Source organism: Gordionus sp. m RMFG-2023, chromosome 2 (assembly GCF_954871325.1).
Source record: "Gordionus sp. m RMFG-2023 chromosome 2, tfGorSpeb1-WG-v2, whole genome shotgun sequence".
Classification (NCBI taxonomy): domain Eukaryota; kingdom Metazoa; phylum Nematomorpha; class Gordioida; order Chordodea; family Parachordodidae; genus Gordionus; species Gordionus sp. m RMFG-2023.
Window position 1 is genome coordinate 45,175,956 of NC_088776.1, and position 27,606 is coordinate 45,203,561.

At 26.0% G+C, this 27,606-nt stretch overlaps 1 protein-coding gene across 6 annotated transcripts in view; it reads left to right on the forward strand.

The window, feature by feature from the left end:
- The window catches only part of LOC135925541 (putative uncharacterized protein DDB_G0282133), a 60,979-nt gene that overhangs the window by 16,170 nt on the left and 17,203 nt on the right, over positions 1-27,606 (forward strand). For 2 of the 6 annotated variants that reach the window (XR_010571667.1, XR_010571668.1), the window contains exons 2-4: positions 4,314-4,366; positions 20,578-22,376; positions 22,448-24,615. Coding sequence is in view for 1 of the 6 variants with exons in the window: in XM_065460929.1 (XP_065317001.1) it covers positions 20,588-22,376; positions 22,448-24,552 (3,894 nt within the window). In the remaining 5 variants the exon portion in view is untranslated. Of the gene's footprint in view, positions 1-4,313; positions 4,367-16,059; positions 16,078-20,472; positions 20,490-20,577; positions 22,377-22,447; positions 24,739-27,606 lie in introns of those variants that run through there. The other 4 variants (XM_065460929.1, XR_010571671.1, XR_010571669.1 and 1 more) reach the window with 4 other exon arrangements.

Sequence of the window (27,606 nt, forward strand, 5' to 3'; positions counted from 1 at the left end):
GATAAAAATATTCTATCGCTTCTTCAAATTGATATAACCTTCTCCTTATTTACTATTTCTATAAAATCGTCTCAGAATTTTTCTAAAAATCTACGATTAAACAATATTATAGGCACATTTAATTTTTTAATCAACTTAGAAAGAAAATTTTCTACAAATTAAAATAAAAAAAGTGCAAAACGGGACGCTTCCCAAATATTCTATAATTCATAAGGTATCAATGTTTAATTTTTTCTATTGTCAAACTAGAATATACTCAATTGTATTATTCTACTAAACAATCACTTACCTTAGCGCTCGAGTGTAAAAAATTTTCTTTTATCGGTTTCAATTTCAACGTAACCAATCCACCTTATTTTGGTATATCACATTTTCCAAAGATGTCACAAGTCTATTTTGATTTGAATAACTTTCTATAATGCCGCTACTAAATTATAAATATCAAGGATTCCGCCTAAACATCGAGACTCATATTTGAAAAATGATAAAAAGTTCTTTTAATGATGAGAGTAATCCTTTTTTTTGTATTTTATTCTAATAGCCTTAAAATGCTTTTTATATATTTGGTTTTATATTGCTAAGATATCAATTTTATAAATTTTCTTATTTTTGCCGATAACCTTTTTATTTATACTGTTTACAAACGGATTGAAGCATTTAACTAAAAAATATACCAGTTGCATTACATATTGGCCTAAGCTTTAGAATTGCATTTTTAAAAGTTTAGCAAATCGCTTAGGACTACGTCTTAATATGAGATTCAGATTCATATCAAATTAATAATAATATAACTCTATAAATATAATGTGAATATATTTTACTTCTATATCTATTAAATAAAAGGAAAAGAACACATAATATCTATCAAGATCCTAGAATTATGCATTTCAAAAATTTTTTGAACCGAGAGAAACTTATTAAATTTAATATAATGGATTTTGAATTGCAATTTAAAATCCCATATTTAAGACTCAGCTAAAGTGTAAAGTTATAGTTTTTATTTCGATTAAAACTTGTTTATCTTTATGACCACGAAAACTGATTGAAGAATTTGTATAAATACTAATCAAGCCTTAGAAAATTGAGGCACCCAGACTTTCAGTCGTCTTTAATTTTCATTTTACCCTTGTAGCCAATCTTTCAAACTTTCTACCAAATAGATTGCATTAATTACTGATACATGCTTCATAGTTAATGCTTTCAAAAGTTAGCTGATCTCACGCCTAATATGTGATATCTTAGTTTTTGGAGAAATTGTTTAAAGAATATTAGAAATTTTATAAATTCTTCCTTCTGGCATGATGCTAAAGAATAAATAAATAAAATAAAATTATTTAATGATTCGATAAGTTTTAGATTTAGAGTTTCCAAAAGTTTGACTCAAACCACGCCTAAAGCATGACGCCATAATTTTCATTTTGTTATTAACTAGAAATTTTTGTGATTCCATAAATGATTGATGAGTTGATACAGGCAAACCCAGATTTTTAATTCTTCAAAATTTTTATTTTGGCAGGATGACAATTATGACAATTTTTTCTTATATTGATAATATTTTTTTTTTGCTATCACCCAAACGCCATGAGGATTAAAATAATATACCATTCAACACTAAACATTGGTATACTTTCAGTCACTTTTTAATCGTAGGATTGGCCAAAATTTTCTTCTTAATTTTTTTTAAAAAACTTTTTATTGAAAGCACACATAGTCACTAACATTGGCATTTAGAAATAGTACTTTCAATATTTCAAATAACTTTAGAGGATGTAAAGATATTTAATAAGTTACATATTAACACTTAACCCAGAATTTAGCACAGACCGGGCAAATTAGGGTGTGAGGACAAAGCTCTCTATTAATACTCTAAGTAAGTAAATCGCCCAAAATATATTACTAATGTTCGTCTGTTATTTTCAAAAATTGCATTTTCTTCTTTCTTTTTTTAAATGCAATGTCTCTCAAATCAAAACATGGGTTATTATTTATTAATATGTGGAATTCATAATGGCTTTGCCAAAAAAAATAAATATATCTTTTATTTTTAAATTAGAACAAATAAAAATATGGAACCAGATTGCACTTATTTAATATTTTAAAATTGACTTTATTTTTATAAGATAAATATTATATGATAATTGATAGACGAGCAACATAAAAGCAAGGATCTCAAAAAAAATTGTTAAAAGTTACTTTTTAAAAGTAACATGTTATAATTATACATTCAAAACGAGATACTAATTACATAATTTTTTTTTAAAGTTTCCAATTAAATTACAAATTTAGTATAAATTATTTATCTAATTCATTATTTTTAATAAAAATTTTTTTTATTATTGCAAAAATAATTTTAAGATTTACAAATTTGAATCATAGAAAATTTTCAGTTTTTGAAAAAATTAACTATTATACAGATGTTGTACAACAACCATTTATATGCTAAAAAAAATTTTTTTTAATCAACATATATTCCTAATTGTGAATTTAAGTTTATCTTATACCTGGATCCTTTTAAAAAAAATTTTTTATAATCAATTTAAATAGTGGAGTTGGAAATATTTGAGTTTCCGAGAAACCCAACTTTTTTTTAAATCTAATATTTCATTGATTTGTGAAAGGATTTAAAATTATTATAAAAAAGGATTTTAAAAATATAACTATTTTATAAAAAGATATTTTTTAATGATGATAATTTTTCTTCTAAGAAAAATAAATAGTAAAAATTGATTAATCCTCTAACACTTTCGAACAACTCCTCATCATTTTGATGTAAATTTAATTTTAAATAAATTAAACTGAAATATGAAAAAAATGGTATATTATATCGTTATAGCTAAAACATTGTAATCATTTTCAGCTCTTTTTATCCCCCATAATTTTAAAAACTTTTATAAATTTTTGATCAGGGTGAAGCTTAAAGTAAATTTTTCTATAAACTATAATAAATAGGTGCATGAGTAGTTTCTAGTATAGCCTTTTACCAATCTAAGCTTGTTTTATGAAGCAATCTAGAATCCAGAAGGAGTAAATTTCCCTTTACTCTTCTTAATCCTCAATTTTATATGAAAGACCCCATCCATCCCAAATAGTGTTCACTGTATTCAAATATATTTTAGAGCTATTAATGGACTTATCGAACAAAAATAATATTCGGTTCTTTATTATTTGTAAAGAATAATATCTGTTGATATTCGCGAATTACAAATAATTTTTTTATTTCAAATGAAATATTAATATTTTAATTTTAAAGTTTTTTAGCATAATTTTGTATTAAGGTCTAGTTTTATTTAATTTACCCCCATTTTGAGAAATATTATTGAAAGTTTTAGCGGAAATAGAAATATCGATATAACTAAATTGTAATTATTAATATTATAATGGTTAGCTTGAGTGGGGGAAGGATCTCTCTACATTATACGCATTTTACTTTGAAACATTTTTTTTGGTTCATATAAAAGTGTATAAGTAAAATATAATATCAAATTATAATTTATTGAGTTTGCTTTTTTTTTACTCATAGATAAATAACTTTAGATACTTTACTTAAAAATATTATCAAATAATTTTAAACCTAGAGTATTTACTAATATTCGTAAAAAAGCATTATTTTTTTGTTTTTATAAATGAATGAATGAATATACAATAACATATTTTGGAGTTATGTTCATTCTATGTAGTTTTAGAATTTTGGCAATTAATATATGTATATATATTTATAATAGATAAAATACGAAATTTTATTCGAATAATGAGGAATTAATATTCGTGGGGTATAAATCGAATAGTGAGATATTCGATCATTGAAATCGTAGCATTACCTCGCTTACAAGATTTATTAGAGTTGTACTTCTTAGGTTATTATACTATCTCTTCCATTTTATATAAAATAAAGGTAATAACAATATAGTATAAAAAAATTTCTTTTCATTATTACAAACTTAGTTTTTAAAATAAAAAAAAAAATTCTGCTGACATGGATTTTTTTTAGAAAAATTACAACAACAAATATACCTAATATGGAGGCAAATAGGATAGTTTAAAAAAATCGTCTTGAATTTTTGCAATAATAAAAAATGCATGGATAATAATAAAAGGGGAAAGTTTGTTTAAATAAACACTTTTGATTTTTTTAAAATATTATCAGTGCTCTGAAAATAAAGTTAATAATTGAACTTCATAATATTTAATAAATTATTCAATTACATCTTAATTCTAACTTATATTAAATGTGTTTTTTTGATTGATTTCTCCACGATGCTCTCTTAATTTGTTACGTTTTAAATATTTTAATAATATATTTTTAAAAAAACCAGATAATATCCGAAATTTAACAAGATTCTTAATATCAATTCCAAGGAGATTACAGGTTAGTTATTATTAATTATTTTAATAAGTAGATTTATTTCTTACTAATTTAATATTATACAAAATATTAAGTTAACTTGTACATTTCTTAATTGTTTTAAAAACTTTAATAAAAGATTTCTTAAAAGGAAGAAACTAAATCTGCGAATACTATCTTGATAATTAGGAAATTTTATATTCTCGAATCACTATTTTAATACAAAAACTATGACATTGTAAAGATTAATTAAGCTTCATTTTTTAGTTTGCAAACATTGCCACCTTAAGTTTTACTTATTTATGCATAGCGTTTGGGTATAATATTTTTTTTAATTTAAAATATAATTTTATTTAAACTACTACTTTCAAAATATTTACCAGAGACCTGCAGAAGTAACCTTTGCATGACCCGGCCCGGCCCGGATTTGATTTATTTATATTTTCAGGTCTCACCCGGAATTTTTCAAAAATTTAATTTTTATAGAGATTTAAAATATTCAGTTTTAAAATATACCCCCCCCCCTCGGCCCAGGTATATTAAAAAAAGGGTATTTAAAAAAAAATACACTGGCCAGGCCCGGCCTGTAGGTTTCTGAAATTTACAATTTTAATGTAACGTATTTTTAATTATGATTAAAAAATTTGCATTTAAAAAAAATATATCATTAAGTAATGCAAATTAATCCCCCTACCCACCCTACGATTTTTTTTGAACTAATATTTTCAGATATTTTATTTAGTAAACATACACAACAAAGAATAATCAAATATTTTATTGTGAAATTCATATTATTGATACTAACATCGATAAAAGTAACGTCGTTACATTTTTTGAAGAAAAGCAATGCCTTGTTACTTTTTTCAAAAGTAACGATTAAATTTAAATATTGAAAAGTAATATTATATAGTTTTTTAAAGTTGATTTCAATCAATTCAAATCAGCCACCCAAAATTGGGTTAGTGCTAAACGCTGCCAATTTAACACATATCAATTTTTTAAACAACGACTACGTTTATCTAAAAACAATAAGACCCATTTTTAATATAATATTGAAAGATGGAATCATACGGTCGTTTCCGACCCACTATATATTATATTCCGTAGTAATCAACAACCTAGGTAGCTTTAAAAGCCCCAAATTTCGGGGTCAGTGAAGGAAAAAAACGTGAACTTATTTTCAATTTGAGAAAATATCTTGAAAAATACGAACAAAAATCAGACTTTTTTAAAAATAAATTAGCATGCCTACCAGATTCACTTTCGATAAAAATAAAAAAAATTCGATAAGTTCTTAATGAAGATTCTTATGATGATGATGGTGATTTATTAAGTTTTTTTGAAAATAAAAATCATTCTTAAATATTTTAAATAAATTCTCACAATTAAAAATGTATATTAAATATAAATATAATGCAACCCTCGCGTCCTCCACGTCATAATTTTTAAAATAAATTGTTTTTAGATACAAAAACAATTTATAATATATTATTTTATTTTTTTTTAATGTGCAATTATTTCTTTATTTAACTAATAGCTGATATTTAATATATTGTCAAAAGGTAATGACATATAATTTTTTTTTTCTAAGATAAAATTAATAAAGGGGAAAAATATAGAAATGAAATTTAGGGAAAATGTCAAGGGATTTAAAAAGAGGATATCTATAAAGGAAGTTATTTAATAGAGACTAAGAAGAAGAAGTAAAGAAAGAAAGTATAAGGAAACATGGAAAAGTTTTCAATGTAGAGCGAATATGGCGATAGCGAGTCTTCCCCGTAAGAAAAGGGATTCCTTATGCTGATCGGGCTTTAGGCGAATCTGTTTCCCTAATTCTTTAAATAATTTTATTTTTATTATCTATATAGGAAAAAAATAAATAAAGAGAAAATTTATATATAATATGAAATATTTCTTAACGCGTTTCTTATTTGCAAGGTAATGAAAAAAAATGTAGTGATTTATTTTCTGAAATAATGTGTAGTTTTGTTAAAAGGCTGGATTTTTAAAACGGCTAGCCTAATATTTTTGCCAAAACTAGACAAACCAAGAAATATGTAATTTGATTTTGGCTAAAATCTTATTTTAAAAATGGCGAAATCGAAATTCATAATTGTGGGTAAGATGCAATTATTATATAAATTAGAAAAAAAACCATTCTTTTGGAAATCGCTAATTTATTTTTTTTAGAGAAATGTGATTCAATTCATATTTGTGCCTAAAATATAAACACTCACAAGATGTAGAAGAACGCCATTTTATCTCTTTCCGATCACAAAATTTTACAATTTTTTATTTGTTTGAATTTAGTTTTCATAAATTTTAATCAAAAGTCACTATCACGATAAAAAAAAATCAATACCAATAGCCAGAAAATACAATATTTGATTAAAGTGGCTTTAATTTAAACAATAAAATTCATTACAAATATTTGCAAGTTTTAAAATTAACGAACAAATTCGAATATTTACGATTTACAAGTTTACAAATAATTTGCAACTGATTTAAATTTATTATTCGCCTAAAATATTTTTTATTATTCCAAAATTATTTAAGATGACGAAATTATAGTAATCTCAACCTGGCCCTATAAATTTAACCTCTGCAAGAAGATAAGTGTAGGCGGAAGGGGGAGAAGTACCCGATAAATTTTATGGATTATTATAAGAGTATCTTGGAATAATTTTGTAAATTTTTATTAATCCACTAGGATTATAAAAAAACTTAAGTCTCATTATAATAATAATATAGATGCTGTCAGGGACCTCTAATTCTGAGGAGGGGGTGGGGTTACGATAAAATTTTGCCATTAAAATTTCTGAGGGATGGAATCATTTTATAGTTTATCTGATCCACTGTTCTTAAATTTGTTGTCTTATTTGATAATCTATAAAAGGAAGGATTTTCATAATTAGTTGCCATATCATATTAACTAATTTGTATAAATTTTAAAATGATAAAACAATCATTATTAAAAACTTTTTTAAAGATATTATTCTTATAAAATTTTTATAAATATTTGAAAAATAAAGACGTAATTAGTATACCTTTTTAGACTAGGAATTAATTTCCTAAAAAGGAATTTTTTTTTTCGAAAATCAATCATGATTTAATAAATTTTACCAGGAAACCCATTTAAAAGGCTTATTTAATTTTGTAATCACTAGTAAAAAGCAAAGCAATAGTAAATGACGCATAATTACTCATTTATTTGTAAAACAAACACCCATGACTCATATAGTTAAATAGTTGTTTATCTTAAAGAATCAAAATTATCTTATAATTCTAAGAATTAAGTGAGGGGGGATTTCCAAACACCATTCCTACTGCAAATAATATAAAGTCAACAAAATTTTATTAATGTAAACCTAGATTTCATCCACCGTCTTTAAATTGGTATCATACTCATAATTCCTCTTGCATACACAGTAGGGGTAGGAAAAACAATATATTTACGTAAATGTTTGGTTTTCAGTTATTCAAAAATTAATCTATAATATATATTCTTTTTAGTGTCCTGGAACTCGGGTCAGTCTGACTCGGATATATATTCTCTCGGATTCTAGTCTTTATTTTAATTTATTTCGAATCAGATGATTATCCCCCCCCCCCCTAAGAGATGGATTAAAATTATTAATTCTTGGTGGCATACAAAAGGGATGATAGGGTAAAAAAATTTCGAGTCTTAAAAAAAGTAAATAGGCTAGCACTTCTCTTCATCCATCATAAATACGTCAATGCCAGCAATCTCACAGACAAATTGGTTGCCAAATCCAATTAAATAACATTGTAATTATTATGTAAAATTTATTGTTAATTTTTATATATTTTTTAAAAATTGATACTGGATTAAATGCTTCCTCCATATCCTAAACATGCGACAGTACAAAAAATTTACATTTATACAATATTATTCATGCATTCATTTAATTTTTTTAAAATTAAAATAATTTAAGAATAATAATTATAAAATTGATTTAATTAAATATATTAACGTGTAATAAAAGGAGGACTTTTATATCGTATTAAAATTAATAATTCCTGTTCAGACATCTAGACCTGATGATAATAACTTAAAACATAGAAATTTAAAATATGCTGAATAGGTTTAATAAAACTCTAAGGATAATTATTATAAAAGGTTTTATAGAAAATATGCTTATACATAAATGTATAATGTCCTCTTGTAGGAAGAATTATCATGTTTAATTTTATTATCATTTTTTCCTCCTTTTGAGAGATATACATATGAAATCCTATATCTAACTATTTTATCCTATTTGCCCCACTAAATAATCAAAAATAATATCCCCAATGATTGCCTCTTTTAGGGTTAATTATGTATTGTTATTTTTTTTCAAAAGTTATTAACATCATAGATATTGCAAATTTTATTAACCAAATGATAAGGATATTTCATATATGAATTGAATGTGAGTTATTAATGGGCAAGCATGCCCTGTGGGTTCTAACTATGAATTCGCAATTATTATTTTTCTACTTATCTTACATCGTGATTTTCATAAAAAATTGTTTATTTTTTTTGGCATTTGAAAAACAATTTTTATACACTGAAGAAATTAATAAGTATATATCTTATTAGGTACTTTACTAATACTATAATTTAAATGATCTATAATATTATTTCTAAAATATTTTTCGAACGTCTTTAAATCCATTATTTTGTAATGATTAATAATAACAATATTATAATTATTTTTTAAATTTCATTACAAAAAAAAGTCCCTATCTTTTTTGTATATTTTTCTTTTTATCGCTTAAAAATATAAAAATAATTATTCATTCAATGGTATTTTATTAATGTAGAGTAGAAGAGCCTTGCATCGAATTTATTTTATCCAATTCTTATCAAGAGATCATAGACCGATGTAAGCTCTTTTAGAAATGGAGGCAATCTGATCCAAATTTTATGGTCCCAATTTTTCGATCTGAACTAAAATTAAAGGAAAAATATTGGATTGAAAAAGTATAAGATTATTTTGCAAGGAAATAGTTAGAAATATTAGCTATAGAAAATAAGAAAAATTTGATGTTTTTTTTCTTAAAAACAATATTTATAAAAGCATTCTGTATTAAAAGTTAGCGCGAATTCGCGGCGATAGGCATTTTTGCTAATATATGCCCTGCAAATTTTGACATTTTTGCCAACTTTACCTTGAATTTGTGCTAAAATATCTTGAAAATTTTATTCAGATTCGAGAGATATATTCAAATACAGTCAGGTCAAAATTAAAACTTTAAAATCAAAATTCGGCCCCATACTAATTCCGAGAGAATACCTGTTCGATCAATGAAATGGGTAGGATTAGGCCTGATTTATGGTAAACCCGATTTGTTGCGGTGCTCTATTTAACGCCATCGAAATCACAACTAATTCTTAGCGGTAATAATTTTTGAAATATACTTCGCAACATGTTTTTTAAATGTTATCATAGCGTTTTCATCGTTTTGCTCCATATATTGGCTTGATTCTGTAAATAAGACAACTTTATATGTCGCACCGCTTGAACAAATAGCTTACTATAAATGAGGCGTTAGACTTAGTTCCAGGTAGAGCTCGAACATTGTGAAAATTCTTAGGCTGCCTATCCAAATATTTTATGGCAACCAAAAGATAATGGTATGGAAAAGTAAGGTAGGAATGGAAAAGAGGGTGAAAATTAATTTTGATATTTAAGATGTGTATATCTAGAAATTTTTATGCTATCTTGGCTGGTACATTAAAATAAAAAAACATTTTATCGGCAATGACTTTTTAAGATTATCAAGGACCTGGATGCCCGTCAGCCCGTCCTAGGTACACGATTTTAATTCTTTAAAATATAACCGGGCCGGGCCATATATTTTGAAACCACAATATTTTAAATCGTCATTATAGCTATAAAAATTAAAAATAAATATAATATATTTTAAAAAAATCCAGATCTGGCATGAAAATTTTTTTTAAAAAAAAATCCGGCCGGGGCCGATGGTACCTCTGTTGTGGGTCTCTGATGATTATATTAAATAATTTTCTAAAAAAAATTTAAGTATAAGATTATTTTAAAAAAAATTTAATATTATTTATTCACTTCAAAAGATATCTCGATTTTTATAAAATAAAGTAATTGAATGAGCGAATTTAAATAAAATAGTATTTGAAAATTGTTACGCTAGCAATTCTAAAAATAAATGGGAAAAATATAGACAGGAAATAATTTATAATGATTATAATTATGCCATATCCCTTTAAAATAAGCATATATTGTTATTGATAAACATATATTGATATTGATGAACATTAAGGATATGGAGACATTTATAGCAAGCGCCATTATAAATATTTTATCCTGGATTTTGGCATTGCCATTATCATCTTAAATTCCGCTTAATATCCGAATGAAAAAAAAAGGAAATAAATATTTCAAATGTTAATGTTTATATAGTTAATTTTTGCCCCCTTTACGTATTTAATAAAATTAAAAAAATTTAAAATTGCTTGTCAAATATGCATTTTAATAACTCTACTACTGTTCAATAAAAAAAGAAAGGAACAACATTAAGATATATTCTGACTCTTCAAAAAAAATCTATTGAATTTTTGAGTTTTTTAAAATAAGTAAGCGGCAAAATTAGAACCCATATAAATTTTTTTTTAAAAAAACAAAAGATACAAATTATTATATTTAAAAATATAATTATGCTTGTCAATAAAAATGTTATATTGGTAAAAAAGCATGATAAAATAAATACAACATTGATAAAATTACTATACAAGAGTGATTCATCTTCGTCGGTCATCTTGTAGAGATAGAAAATAATAAGAACAGTTTCTTTAATCAATTTAGATGATTTAGGAATCTACTAACTCAGGCCCATCTACTTCCCCCCTTCCGATCCAATAATTATACCCCCCTTCCCCAACCGGAGAATACCCTCTTAACTTTAATAAAACGAAAAGTTACCCCCCCCCCCTCCACTTCTTTATAATTTTTTTCAAATTTTAATTAGATAGCATTATCAAAATTGTTAATTTCACAAAAATATAAAACACAACAGTACGGTTGATTGTATCAAATATAAATACAAAAATTTTTTTTATTAAAAAACAAGAAAGACTTAGGCTGGATTTATAGTGGGATCCTATCCGATTCGACACGTTTAACAACTAAACGATTTTAAAAATTCTTTCTTGAGATCAATTTTTCTTTATTAAAAAATCAATAATTCTTAAATTATTTTCATGTTTAGAATTAAAAATAAAATTAACTTAATATGAATAAAGAGTCCCAATATAAACCCAGCTTTGCGCGATAAACACAAATGATTTGTATTTTTAAAAAATGGCGACGATTCGCTTTTGAGATTCAAGTTCGCTATTGGTAACTAAATGCCATATGATATTACTGTATTTTGTATTTATAGCACAGCTAAATCGTGATCGCAATCACCACATTATGAATTTAAGGTTACTCTGCATTCACAGTTATCACGAAATGGCAGCGAAATATGCTGTTTTTTGTGTATTTTTATAAACTTCGCCGCGAATTCGAGCTGTGAATGTAGGGTAAGAAAAAATGTTACACCCTTGGGACTATATTTTAGATTACGATTAACAATAATCGTAATCGATTATCATCACTATAATATTTATTTGTTATTCCTATCCTAAATATGATGCCTGAAATGATTTTGTTTATTATTTTATTGAATGGATAAATAAGGACTCATATCATCGATTTGCCATACATAAAGGTTGAAAGATTGCGTTGTCGAAGGCCGCAAATATTTATAAGCTAGATCTTTGAGGGGGGGGGGCGGCTTCTTTCTATAGAGGGGGGGGGGGTTTCCTGTTCTCGTAAATGTCATTTTAAGCTGATAAAAAAAATTTACCCACATCCTTTAAAAATATATACAAAACATTTACTTGAAAGAAAAATTAGTAAAAGTTGGGTGGGCTTGTTCGGGTTTTCTAAAAAATTTTAACATTAGGCGGGTGGTGGGTGGGTTAAAAAATGTTTTTAAGTAGTTGGCAGGTGAATTTTTAATATTTTTTTCAAAATGAGTATCATAGACTTCATTTTAATTTATTATAAAAAAAGTTTTATTTAATAATATTGCATATTATATATGTTAAATTAAAAATACATTAAAATAATAAAGTAAAGTGCCTAACCATTAAAATTATTTTTAAACATTAGGCGGGTGGGCGGGTTAAACAAAATTTATAGATAAATAGGCAGGTGGGCGTTAAGTTATTTAAAATATATAAAAATGGGAGAGCGAGTTAAAAAAATTTAGGACAAGGAGTGGACGGCTTTTTGACTACAACCCACCCATTGCAGACTTCGAAGCTAAAAGCTTATAATTAGTGGCGCTAAAGATCTCCAATAAAATCTGGGAGAAACCCAAACAATTATGCTTTTCCAACATATTTTACAATGTTTTTTTTAACATAAGATTAATATTTTAAAAATAATTAATAATATCTTTTTTAAAAAAGCAAAAAATTAAAAGCCCCCTCCCGAGTCTTTTTCCATATTTCTTAAATTTTATATTATAATTTAATTATTAAAATGATATTTTACATCTCTAAAATACGTGTTTATTTAAAAATAAATAAATAATAAAGATATAATATATATTTATAAGTTAATTTAGTTATGGGAAAGGGGGCTCGTTAGGGGTAAGATGAACTGCAATTTTTTTAAAAAATATTTTTTTCTGAAAAAAAAACTTTTTAAATTAAAATTTATAAACATTAAAAAAAAATCATTAAAACATTTTTAAAAGCGTGATTTATTTTTATATTTTTTACCCACGGGTATAATAATACCAAAACATGAATAGTCCTGTCCGTGCTCAGGGATAACATTGTTTTATTTATTTTTATTAAGATTCTCCCAGGTTCAGACTCGAACCAATATTTTTCCTCGAGCACTCATAAATATCCCGCGTTCCATTGGAAATAAATGAATGGCAAAATCTTCCATAATTATTTTTATGATTGGGAAAATATAGTTTGGACGAAATCATAATATCTACAAATGGGGCAAATAAAGAAAAATAACTGACCGAACCTAAGAAAGTCCAATTGAGTTTTCTTTTTACTCGTAATTCTAATTATTAAGTTATTTAAATCATTCATTAGTGAATATTATCGGAGAGCTGCAAGATATGGATCCCATTTGATTGTGATAATCCCGGAATATTCTTATTTTAATTTTAAAAAACATGTTTATTTACTTGTCTTATTTGTAAATGTTCTTTAATTAAGAGATTCATATATACTGAGTTTTAAAAAAAGACTCCTGAAATGTGGTCTGAGTGAGTCATAAAAATATATAATTTGAAAATGGCTCCCTTGCTGGGAACATTTATAAAAATTCTTTTTAAATTATATTAATTAATCAGTTAGTAAATAAATGAAAACACACAATATTTCAGTGTTATTTAGGCAATTACAAAAATAAAATTAATTATTTGAAAAAAATTGGAATGTTTTTTTAAATTAGTAACTGTTATAAGTAAGCTAAATTTAAATGAAAAAAACTTTGGACCCATTAAAAAAATTTCAAAACCCAGGCCTGCTAAAAATATAATATTTGGCCCGGTCTCTGGCAACGATATTGCATTTATACTTATATATATTAAGTAAATAATCTTTATTCTCTTTAATGATCATATTCCAATTACTCGTAACTTTTTACAAGAATTTAAAACGTATTTATCATTTCCTAGAAATATTTCGTATTTATTTGTTATCCTTTTATTTTTCAATAATTATATAAACAAGATATTTATATATACAGGATATTTGTATATTAATGCTTATTTATATTAAATAAAATGATATTATGAAATATTATAAATGCCTATATTATATACTATACTAATGCATAGATATAATTATGCGCCAACTGAAAGTGAATTAAGCAACATCTGGAAAAAGAGAAAAAAATAATCTAATAAAAATGCTCGTTCAGGGTTACTACCATAGAGAGTGAATTAAACTCATTTAAATTGAAATAATTTGTTAACATATTGTCAAAACAACTGTTAAAATAGTACGGTATCTTTTCTTACAGTGATAGCTATTAGCGCTCTAATACCTTAGTGCTTTCAAGAATAAAGTTTAATAAAAATATTCAGCTCTAGATATAGGGGAACCCTACTGGTATTTTATATACAATTACAGGGTTTCCCATCAAAAAAAGGAAAAGTCCCAATCAAAAAAGGAAAAGGTTCAATCAAAAAAGGAAAAGTGTCAAACAAAAAAGGAAAAAGTTCAATCAAAAAAGGAAAAGGTCCGATCAAAAAAGGAAAATTATCAATCAAAAAAGGAAAAGTCCCAAAGGTTAAGGAAAAAGTCCAATCAAAAAAGGAAAAGTGTCAAACAAAAAAGGAAAAAGTTCAATCAAAAAAGGAAAAGTGTCAAACAAAAAAGGAAAAAGTTCAATCAAAAAAGGAAAAGTGTCAAACAAAAAAGGAAAAGTGTCAATCGAAAAAGGAAAATTCCCAAAAGAAAAGGAAAAGGGTCAATCAAAAAAGGAAAATTCCCATTCAAAAAAGGAAAATCGTAATTTTTTTAAAAAAATATATAAACTTTTCAATTTTTCTTAAATTTATTTATTTTTCTCATTCCTTCTTATTTTATTTCTAACTTTTTACGATTTCTTTATTTTATTTGTATCTTTTCTCACTATATCTTTTCTCAATTTTTTTTCTTCTCATTTTTGATAATTCTGATTGAAAGTATATTTAATTTTCGATCTAGATAGGTATGACTTGGTCTGATGGGGGACAGAGGGCTTTTTTATTATAATTTTTTACATATGAAATATTTAATTACAATTACTATATATATTTAATATAGTACGAAAAAAAAATTTATATTAATCATTAATAATTTCTCCCCTTCTACATTTTGGGATATATGTCTCCATATTTCTAAAATAATTTTTTGCATTTTCTTCAGATATTCCTCTTTCTCCATGTTCTATATAACGAATTAATTCTTCCTCGTTACTAGGATTTTTATTTCTGACAAAATCCTTCCATGAAAAAACACATTCTCAATAGGATTAAGATACGGACTGTAGGGTGGTAAATATTTCAATGTATGTCCTTTTCTTTCGATCGATTCCCTAATTGAATGATTGTGATGAAATGGAACATTATCCATCACAAAAATCATATTAATCATGTTAGATTCTTCAAAATGATTTAATATTTCATTTATAAAGTTGCTAAAATATATAGCCTTGCAAGGGCCATCAAGAACTTCGAATCGAAATATTCCTGCAATTGTGAGAGCCGCAATGATAGTGTAATTTATTGTCTTTATTCCTTGAACATTTTTAATTACCTTTTTATTTATTTGGGAATATCCATATAATCGCCTCATTGATATTGAAATACCCGCTCTCATCGATAAATATAAATTTTTCCTTCATATATGCTACATCTACAAACCAATTCGCGTATTCTTTGCGAATCTCTATATTTGATTCGTTATTTTCTCTAAGTGAACGTAATGATACTCTTTTAAAGCTGTACCTAAATCCTGAGAGTAACCTTGATACCGTATTTTTTGATATTTCCACATCATATCTTTCTTTAATGATTTCACATAACCTTTTTAAGGATAAAGTGCAATCCAAATTTATACAATTTAATATATATTCTTCCTAGCTCTTTATTTAATTTCTTGCGTGCGCGTGAACCTCCTTTGGGTAAGCTATATTTTATTCCATTTTTGAGATGAGAGTGTTTAATATTTGTCACTGTTTTATAGCTTACTTTAAAACATGATGCTATATTTTTGATACATTTTTTTTAACGCGTCAATTATTAGAACTTTTGTTTCACTGTTAATATTTTTTCCCCTTCTTACCATATCTTCATAATTTTATTTTTTAAAACAAAAAAATTATTTTTAAAGTATATACTCAACAAATGGAAGTGAAAAAGATTATAAAATTTACCTCATTTGCGTTTAATTTTTCATAAATCAAAATAGTTTAAAAGATAATTAAATTACAAAATAATTATTTACTTCCTAAAAAGAATAAATGCGTTTTGAATATATTAAAATTTTAAAAATATAAGAATTTTAAAATGATTATATTTTATTAATTTACATATCGTTTGGTATTACAGTTCAAACTTATTTATTATAACCAAACGATTAATTTAATATTGTAATTATAAATATGTATGTAAAAAATAGTCTGCCAAAAAAAATAATATAATTTTAAAAAAGAATTATCAAAAATGAGAAGAAAAGAAATAGAGAAAAGATATAATAAGAAAAATAAATTGAAAAAAGATACAGATAAAGTAAAGAAATAGCAAAAAGTTAGGAATATAAAATAAGAAGGAATGACAAAAAATAAATAAAATTTAAGAAAAATTGATAAATTATAAAAAAATTACGATTTTGCTTTTTGAATGGGAATTTTCCTTTTAAGATTGAAACTTTCCCTTTTTTGAATGGGAAACCCTGTATATTAAGGGCATGACAGTCATACCCATCAAGACAAAAAATTAATAATTTAAATCTAAAGATATTTAAATTAGATTTTATTTGATACCCATATCGATATTTTGTGGTGATAAAAATATTCCTGACCCCCCAAGACCTAGACCCGCTCACTATGCATGATTAATATTATTACAATAAAAAAATATTTTTATTAGCTTTTATTTGATACCGATATCAAAAAAATTTATTTTTTACCCCCCCCCCTCTATACACCCCCCCCCCCCCCCACCACCCTCAGACCAAGTCATACCCAGCCAGACCAAGAATGAAGAATTTCACTTAGACCATATTAAAATTAGCTTTTATTTGATACTCATATCAAAAAATTTATTTTTACAACCCCCTCCCCCCCCCCCCATCAGACCAAGTCATACCCATCCAGACCGAGAATGAAAACTTTCAGTCAAACCACAAAAATGAGAAGAAAAAAAATTGAGAAAAGATATAGTGAGAAAAGATACAAATAAAATAAAGAAATCGTAAAAAGTTAGAAATAAAATAAGAAGGAATGACAAAAATAAATAAATTTAAGAAAAATTGAAAAGTTTATATATTTTTTTAAAAATTTACGATTTTCCTTTTTTGAATGGGAATTTTCCTTTTTTGATTGACCCTTTTCCTTTTCTTTTGGGAATTTTCCTTTTTCGATTGACACTTTTCCTTTTTTGATTGGACCTTTTCCTTTTTTGTTTTACACTTTTCCTTTTTTGATTGAACCTTTTCCTTTTTTGTTTGACACTTTTCCTTTTTTGATTGGACTTTTTTCTTAACCTTTGGGACTTTTCCTTTTTTGATTGACAATTTTCCTTTTTTGATCGGACCTTTTCCTTTTTTGATTGGGACTTTTCCTTTTTTGGATGGGAAATGTATTTTGGGGTTATAAAATAGATTGCAAAGGCCTCTGAAAATATGAAAGGAATAAGAAAAAATAGCAAATTTAAAGACCTGCTAGTCGGTCGAGTCTAAAAAATATAAATTGGGCCGGGGTTTAAACAATTCGAAAAATTTTGGACAATAAAGAGCTAATTGAGACGGCATTTTAATTATAATAAAAAAATAAAATACAAAATGTTGCGTCATTAGGGCGCAATAATTCTATTTTTATCTAGCAAATAAAAATTAACAAGGGAAAGTGTCTTGAATTTGCTGTCAGTTAAATTTATTAATTTAAAATATTGTTTAAATGTCTGAACCTATATGTGCGCCTTTTTTATATTTAATATCGAATTGATACTTGATCAGACCGATAATCAGACAGATACATAATATAAACTCTGACTTTGACTTGTCATTTGGCGAGGATGACATTCAAATTATGAAATAAAAATTGTACTATCCCCTTCTACAACTATTACCAAAACAATGGACTTAAATGTAAAAATACCTTAGCCAAGATTCGAAAAATATTTCAGATTTCACAGAAAAGAGGCTGGTAGTACAGGCAACTTCAAAACAAATCCAATCTATGGAAACACATCTCAAAGTTTATTTTTAGATAATTTGTTAAGTTTTAGTTGCATGTACATGTAACAAGATTTTTATTGCTTAATATTATATAAAATTATTAATTAAAAACTTTTTATGAATAATTAATATATATTAAATATTCTTATATAAAAAAATATATATTTAGAGAACACATTATATCATAACCAATTTTATAAAATAAAGGAAACTATAGATAATAAGAGAAATTATTCAACAACATCAAATAAATTAAAACAAACAAAAATTAACTTCCTGTTATAATGAAAATTCAAGTTTTATTTTAATCGGGCATGGGCTTTTTACCTTTCTTTTTAATTTCCCATGGGCGTTTAAGTAAGGGGCTTTGCCTCTTGCGCGCACAGGTAACTGCGGCCTGCCTAAAAACGTGGATGGACCTTAATTATTTAATTATTTCCCATTCTTTTATCCCAGTTAGATTGGTTTTTATGAGAGAACCAAGCGTTGCTCTGTTGTATATATATCATTGATATATATATGACATTTTAGGGCTAGTGCACTTAATATCACGTATCACGTATTGAGCTAATAAATACTCTGCAACCTAATATGAAGATAACATGTAGACAAACCTTAACTTCAAAAATGTCTAAATATATTATTTAAATGAAAAATATTTGACGAGAAATATTATTAGAGCCCAATTTTGATTGCACAACAGCTGATTTGACTACCTTCAGGCATAGAAGATGTTATTGTCATGTATTGAAAATGATGATTATAAGAGAGCATATAACATTACCATGTCAAAATGCCAACGTTTGTGGAATTTGCATAATAAATCTGGACCATAATCTTAAATAATTTAAAAGAAATCAAATTGTCAACTATCATATCCCTTATAAAGAGTTGGGGTAAAATTTTGTTGTTGATAAGGAGCATATATAGAAATTTAACGATTTCCCTGATTTAAAATAAATTTTTAAATATAATGCTATCCTTATATTAAGTGTTTACCTAGAACATTTGTTCAGTCTAAGGAAGCTTATTTAGGAGGAGAAACGAGCGGTCTTTTATAAAATTTATTAAACCCGAATTTTTATAAAAATAATAAGTGCAAATATAAGATATTTTATTTTTATTCGGTGTAAATATATTCAATTCTCTGGTTTTTTCAGTTTAATTTTTTTTATATTAAATTTTTTTATATTAAAGAAAAAGATGCGTTAATAATTGATTGTTAAATAATTTATAAACTAGCTTTGTTGAAATATAAATGTTACTAGTTACATTTAAAAATTGCAACTGGTATCTGTAACTAGTTACCTTTTTAAGAATTAACTAGATATGTTTCAAAAGTAACTTTTAACAGCACTACTATATATACATATAGATTTATTGAAAATATTTTATGATTTGGAAAAAGGTAAAATTGTGTAACAACCTACAACTCATCCAAATGCCAAATATTTGTAATATTTTATCAGATTGTAATTTAAATATAAGGTTGTACAAAATAATTTATATATAATGTATATATGTACCTCAGTGTCAGGGGGGAGAAAAATTGTGTAAATATTTATACAATATTTTTGTTGCCTATTATCGATATTCTTTTGAAATAAAAATTATAAATAAAATAAATATTGGTAAATAATATCGATATATTATCATTATTAAAAAAATTATTTTAAATCAAAATTATATTTTTAAAATTGAGATAAATTAAAGCAATCAAAAAACAAATAAACCCCAAATTTATCCATTTACTCTATATTCAAACACTTTTTTTCTTTCGATTCCACACAATTTATTAAAATAAGAAAAAGGTTATTATGAATATTTTCGTTTCTAAAAGATCACCTATAAATCAGCTATGAATGTAATGCAATTAGTTGTAAACTTTTATAAACTTATCTTTAAAAAAAATTATTTTTAATTTATACCTGCATTGCTAATTAAATTTTTTTTTAAAACTTATATTTAAGATGAATTAAAACTTTCTTTACAATTCTATTCTTGTTAATATACAATTAATTGGAGAAAAATAAATTCCCACATATTAATTTCTCTTCCTTTGGAGCATCTAATGAATGTAAATATTCACTTAAACTATTAGGATTATTTACGTTTAGATTTTAAAGAGGATAAAGTGTAAGTCAATGTAATATATTTTAATTAAAATATTTTGTTATTTTTATGACCTTATATACTAATTTTTATTTTTATTTTTTTGATAAAGTGCTTAAAAAATGAACACATTATCCAGCAAAAGTTTGCAGAGAGAATATTGTTTTCTGTGCGATCTTCTTAAGACTCCATGGACTATTTTACATGATTTTAGCGAAGCGGTGTGTCGGGCTTGCGTCAATTACGAAGGTGTAGATAGGATAGAAATGGTAATAGAAACTGCCAGAGAAATGCGTAAAATATATGATTCATCCCATCACTCTAATTCAATAACCCCCAAATCTTGCGATATTTCTAAAAACTTTATTGACAAGATTGATAACTTAGGAAACGAGGAGATTAAAGGCATTGGCTATGGGGATAACGGGGTTAGCATAATAAATAACAAGATAATCGCGAAAAATCATTACATAGCTAGCGCCTTACACCATAGACAAAATATTTCTCTAAACCCGCACGATCCAATTCTTTATCACAACCTTAACAACGACCTCAAAAGACACAATTCACCATACAATGGAAAGTTAAACACACTTCATAAAGATGCCACTAGTCACAATGAAAACCTGAGAAGTGCAACAAACAAGATAGATAATGAAAGGGTTTCTAAATTAGAAGACATTGATATTCGGGGGAAGAATATTCTTTTAAACCAACAGTTGGGTACCAATGACAAAGAAAAATTATCCCATTATGCCCCAATCACGAATAATGAAAATATAAATGATAATATGCCCAATATTTCAGATAAGGATTCCGAATACATTGAAAGAAGAGAAAGATTGAGTTCAGATTTTTTAATTCGATCAAAGAGCTCTTCTATTTCTAATAGAAATTTCTTGAGAACGAGTAATATGCCCTCAACATATAAGTACAGAAAATATTCAGGTGAAGAGTTGCAGTACCTTAAACAAATAGGGTATGGAAATAATGTACAGCCTAACGTAAATTATCAGGATAAAGGTGATTGCCAAATAGGGAAACAGCGGGTTGTATCGGAATATTCTCAAAAAGAGTTTTCTCCAGATTCAACTATCTCACCTTGCTCACCCCCGTTTATTCTTAAAATCGACGAACATCAAAAAATTAATTTCAGAGATTCTCCGATTCATGTTTTACATCATAGTAATAAAATTCCAAATTCTAATATCAGTGAACTAACGGAAAACGTTTATAAATATAAAAGTAAAAATATCGATTTTGGGGGTAGGGAAGGGGATTTTAATGGTCAAAAAGATCATTTGAGTTCAGCTCAAAAAGATCAATTCAAAGCGCTACCTAAAGAACTTGATTTAAACAATCAAAAATCTATTTCCTCAGAAAAATGTAACAAGTCTCTGAATAAAGTACAAGAGAGATATGATAAAAGTCGTTACAATGTATTCAACAATCATGATCCAAAATTATTCATACCACAACAGAATTGCAGCAACAAAAGTCTTATGTCTTCTGGCTCCTTTAACCTAGCTAATTCAGGTGCAATTCATCAATATCATCAAAAGAACTCTACTTTCGGTTTTGATTGCAATTCAGGCCGTAATTCCTATTTTGTATATCCTAGTTGCCAGCCAAATAGACCCCCGTTTGGAATAAGATATCCTCATATCAATATTGGTGGGATACCATTGCCATATCACAGGGCGAGCCAAAACAATTCGCAGACCCATAAAAGGAGCTTTAAAGAAATGGATGATGACATATATCTAGTGAGCTTACCAACTTCTTTGTCTAGCTTGCCCAAAAGTCAAATTGACTTGGATAAAAGAAAGTTTTCACTAGGGGATTATCCACCTTCAAGACATGACAAAAGCAACTTTGACAGCGATCAAACTAGCCTAGATTCAGCAAAATGTAATATTTTAAAATATTTCGTCATTTATTTTTTGAAATATAATTTAATATCATATTTATTTATTATTAAGGTTTATCCGTCTCTAATATACCTTCTGCAGAAATGGAACTACCAATGAATCCATTGATTAATACAATAAATGAGAGACATGGAATTATGACTGAAAAAAATAACAATAAAGACCATGATACTAATGATACTAATTATTTAATAAGAACTAAAAATTTTGAAACTTCTGATGTCAAAAGAGGACGATCATCCAACGAATTTGACAAAGATGGGGAAAATTTTGCAGTCAGCGCTGATATTCAGGGTTCTTCTAAATCATCATTAAAACTGGAAAAATTAAATCGAGATAAATTAAACAACAAAATTAATATCAAGCATTTTATGAATGATTCTTCGAATAAGGAAAAAGACGATGAACTTGATGTATTACGATCTGCGCATACAAATACAAATAATAATTTAATTATAGATGAAATGTTTAGAGATAAAAATCAAAGATACCCTCCTGCTCAATCCAATAATGTTAAAAAACATTCCGAAAGAATGGCATCTTTACCTGAGTCAGAAAAAAATGGGGATATTTTTGTAACATCTCCTTTGAATTGCATACTCTGTCAAAGCAGACTGGAGGACACGCATTTCGTTCAATGTCCCTCGATCAATCATCATAAATTTTGTTTTGCTTGCACGAGAAAAAGCATTAAAGATCAACAAGCCAAAATAGTGGCGAATTTCAACAAAGATCAGAAAAATTTTAATAAATTATCTACCAATTTTAGCAATGAGATATATTGTCCTAGTGGACTAAAATGCCCTCTTTTGGGCTCAAATATACCATGGGCATTCATGCAAGGAGAAATTGCCACCATATTCAGCGCTGATTGTCACGTCGAGGTAGAAGCGTCCACTTTTAATCATCGATCTTATAATAATGGCAATTATACTAAAGAAATCCGCCCTAGAGGCAAATACAATACAAAAAAGGAAGGGAAAAAAAGTGGAAAGGATCAACCCAAGGACAATTGCGAATTTAATAAAAAGCAATGTAGGGGCGAAGTTAGTCATCCTACTACACCTCAACTCAAAGAAACGACGGATTTTCGTCAATACGATACAGAGAATAAAGAAAATAAAAATGCACGTGATTATGATTATCCAAAAGAGGTAAATGATAATATTGCAGAAGGTCGTATGAAAGAAATGCGTGAAGAAAATGATGAAATCCTTGTTAATATACATATGAATAAACAGCAGCAAAACCTCGACAATAAAGTTGTCAAAGATAGCTTTCGTAGGCGTTCCGATTCTTTGGATACTAATATAAATATTTACAACTATGATACGGATAATAGCAATGAGAAAAAAGAATTCATCAAGAGATCGGAGAATAAAGAAATAAACAATAAATCCTATCATTCTCCTTCACTCACAATCAAAATTAACGATCATAAATATGAACACATACACACGCCTATGACATCTAATGAAAACGTCAAACAAAGATTGCGTAGCAATAATAATAAAAAACTCAATTCACCTATCTCTGGCGAACATTTAAAATCATCCAACCAATCAAATAAAACTCATAGAGAACTTAAGGAGTCGTTTGGAGTCTATGAAACTAATGAAAATTTAAATAACTATAATAAAAAAAGCCCACAAAGCAAGAAAAAGAATGAAGATTTTATCGACTTCTCGGATAATCGCGAGGATTCGCCGCGTTTAAAGATATGCGATGAGACGTGTACAAATAATGAACTGACTGCGATTACTACTATAACTCACAAAAGCGAAATCCTTAAACAAACCAAAGAAGAGAATGGTAATTATAATACCAAACAAATGAATCATCAAGGTCTTAACGAAAAATATTTTTATTCCAGTACTTCTCATACGGAACCAAAAGGTTATGGAAGAACGTACCAGGCAACAATTAGCAACAAATGCAAAATGGATGCCAATAAATTAATTCCAAATACCAGTGAAACTAACTTTTACGAACATCGCGAAAAGTCTACTAAGCACGAGAGTCCAAGACCGCGAGATAATGTTAACACAATTGTAAACGATATTATCTCTTACAATCAAACTCCGCTATCTATAGATGATGAGAGCGGACAAAAAAAATCTGATAATATTGTATTACATATAGAAGCCTCAATCTGAAACGAAATGTATAGCGAATAAGTATTTATATTTTTGGACCTAAGAGTCTTTGATCAACCAAAGGTAATTTTTTTAAACTGGTTTATGCTAGCTATGCTAGAACCATCTATTATTTTAATTTAATACTGTTTATGTTTTTTTTAACAACAATTTTCTAAAAAAATATTCCATTTATAATTTTTAATTTATAACCGTAAATAATTCAGGTAAATCGTTAATATACCTGATTTTAGTTAATTTTTATTTATTTGATTTTTTTTTTACTATAATAAATTCTTGTCAATATTTCAAATAAAATTATACTGCGAATTTTTTTCTTAGATTATATTTGGCAATTTAATTGACTTTTAAGTTTTTTTGTCATGTGATATTGAATTCACGACTATATAATATTCACTTTAATCAGCTACTAAAGTCTCATAATCTGAGAATGATTTTAATTAGTTAAAACCAAATAATCATACTTTTTTTTAACTAGCATGAACAAATTTCATAATTTCGTGTATAAATTTTTATTATGATGTTTTTTTAAAATCATGTTTTAAATTGTTGATATATCTTTCTTTGTCAACCGAGGCTTATAGAATAATTTTTGGCTAAAGTTAGAAGCCATTGGAATTCTATTAACTAAGTGGTAACAATAAAATTTATCTCATTTTTATATTAGTCAAGAAGATCGCATAGATGTTTCGTAGAGTTTTAATGCCATTTTTTAATATTATACCTATTAATAAATTATGATATTATAATCACGCTGATTCAAAAATATATATCAATTATTTATATATTAATTTTTTTTAAATAAATTGTAAATAAATTATTTTGTTTCATTGTGGTGTCATAATTACGAAAAAGCCATTAAATATTCAGGAAACTAAACATAATTTAAGTATAGTAAAATATTAATGAATCAGAATAATATTTACTTTTTATTAAGGTCATATTTCTATTAAAAGTAGAAATTAGCTCCCAATTATTTATTATAATAAGTCAATAAATATTTTTTATTAGTATAACCTCTAAAAAATTACATCAAATTGATATGCCCAATATTTTTACTTCAAAATTTGAAAATAATGATAATATTTAATCAGTAATTTCTAATTTAAAAATCATAGTTAAAAAATCTTTACATTTAAAATAATTTCAATAAAACATCGAAATATTTCTAAATCTTCAAGTGTATTTTATTACAAAATAGGTAAATGTATTTTATTAAATAAATTCAAAATTAGAGTGTATTATATTTCTAATATGTGCATAGTGAATTCTTTTGCATAAATATTTACTTAATTTGAAATGATATTGATATTAGAAAAAGTAAAAATAAATTAACTCAATATAAAAAGGCTAAATTAAGAATTTTATCGTACTTTATATTTATATCTAATCTTGCCATCATTTAAAAATAGATGTTTTAATAGGGTAAAATAACCACTTTTCCTTGCGTTATATTTATATCTAATCTCGGATCGATTGCTATCGTTTAAAAACAATGTTTTAATAGGGTGAAATAACCACTTTAAATTTAGTTAGGATTCAAGATGTCTAAATAAATTTTAATTTATTACCTGAAATTTAATGGAATCAAATAGGTTCCTTAGAGATGAAATATCTATAATAAATAAATAATATTAAATGAAAGACAAACCAACATATGAATTTGACTTGCTTTTTAGTTTGGAAGTGACTAAAACAAGGTTTCTTTGGTAAAATTTTTTTGGTCCTTTTTAAATCTATATTAAAGCATTCCTTTCAGAGTTGTTGAAATAACTGATACTATATCAATAATACTGTAATCGATATGTTTTCATATCAAACATTATTGGGGAATACTTTTGGGATTTTAATGTATCATACTATTCGCGTCATACATTTTATATCTTCGATTTTTTTTTAATCCTAAATGATAGTTTAAATAATTTCCAAAATTTTAAATTAGTATAAAAAAGATTATATTGTATAAATTAAAAATAATTGTTATTTTATCAATAAATCAAATTAAATTAAGAGTTAGTTTACAAACTTCTTATTTTCTTTACAATTTTTTTCAAAGAAATGATTTAAGATTTTTCAATTTTAATAAGAGCCATTGTAAAGATTTACATCAGTATAGGAGGACAAATTTATAGTAACCATTATCCATATTTCAATCTTGAATAGGGACTTGGATTCAAAATTCAGAATAGAACAAAGAAAGTGGTAACATTTAGGAGGGGGCGCTAAAAACTTTGAAGAAGCCCCTGAAAAATATATATGGTCCCCTATTTTCAAATTTTAACTTTTTTAGTGCTAATTGAAGCTCGAATTTTCTTTTTTTGCTCATTTTAGATAGAATTAATTAATTCTTTTTTTGCTTCAAAGAAAATTAATTTTATCTTTAATGAGCCCCCTCCAGTTAAAAGAAAGAGGAGCTTATATAATTAATATTTATAGCATCGATTTTCCAAATTTCCCAAAGTAAAACTATTGAAGTTCGATGAGCCTATGCCACAATATGCTATAACTATAAATATAAGAGAAAAACCTTGAAAATTACAGTGTTGTGATGATTTAATGAAACATATTGACGATTAAATTCAAACCCATTCATATAAAATTTTAATATTTGCAAAAATAATTAAAATAACAAAAGGAATAATAAAAGAAATTTCAATAATGCTTTGTCTATATTTTAATTATTTTTGCAAATATTATAATTTTATATGAATGGGTTTGAATTTAATCGTCAATATGTTTCATCAAATCATCACAACACTGTATTATCATACATAAGATTAGAAATTGTACATATTAGTTTTTCGAATAAATTAAACGATTATTTATAAAATGTTACTATGCGCAGAGTTGGGCAGTACCATAGACACTTGTATCTATATTTTCTATCTTTTTATCATAATGAGATAGTTATACGTGTATCGAAGATATTTTATTTTTAAAAGAACCTTGTTTTTTTTTCATTTCTATGACAAAATATACGGATATATTTTTGTAAATTATTAATATTCACTTTTAAACTTCTTTTTTTCTGGATTTTTATATTATTTTTGATAT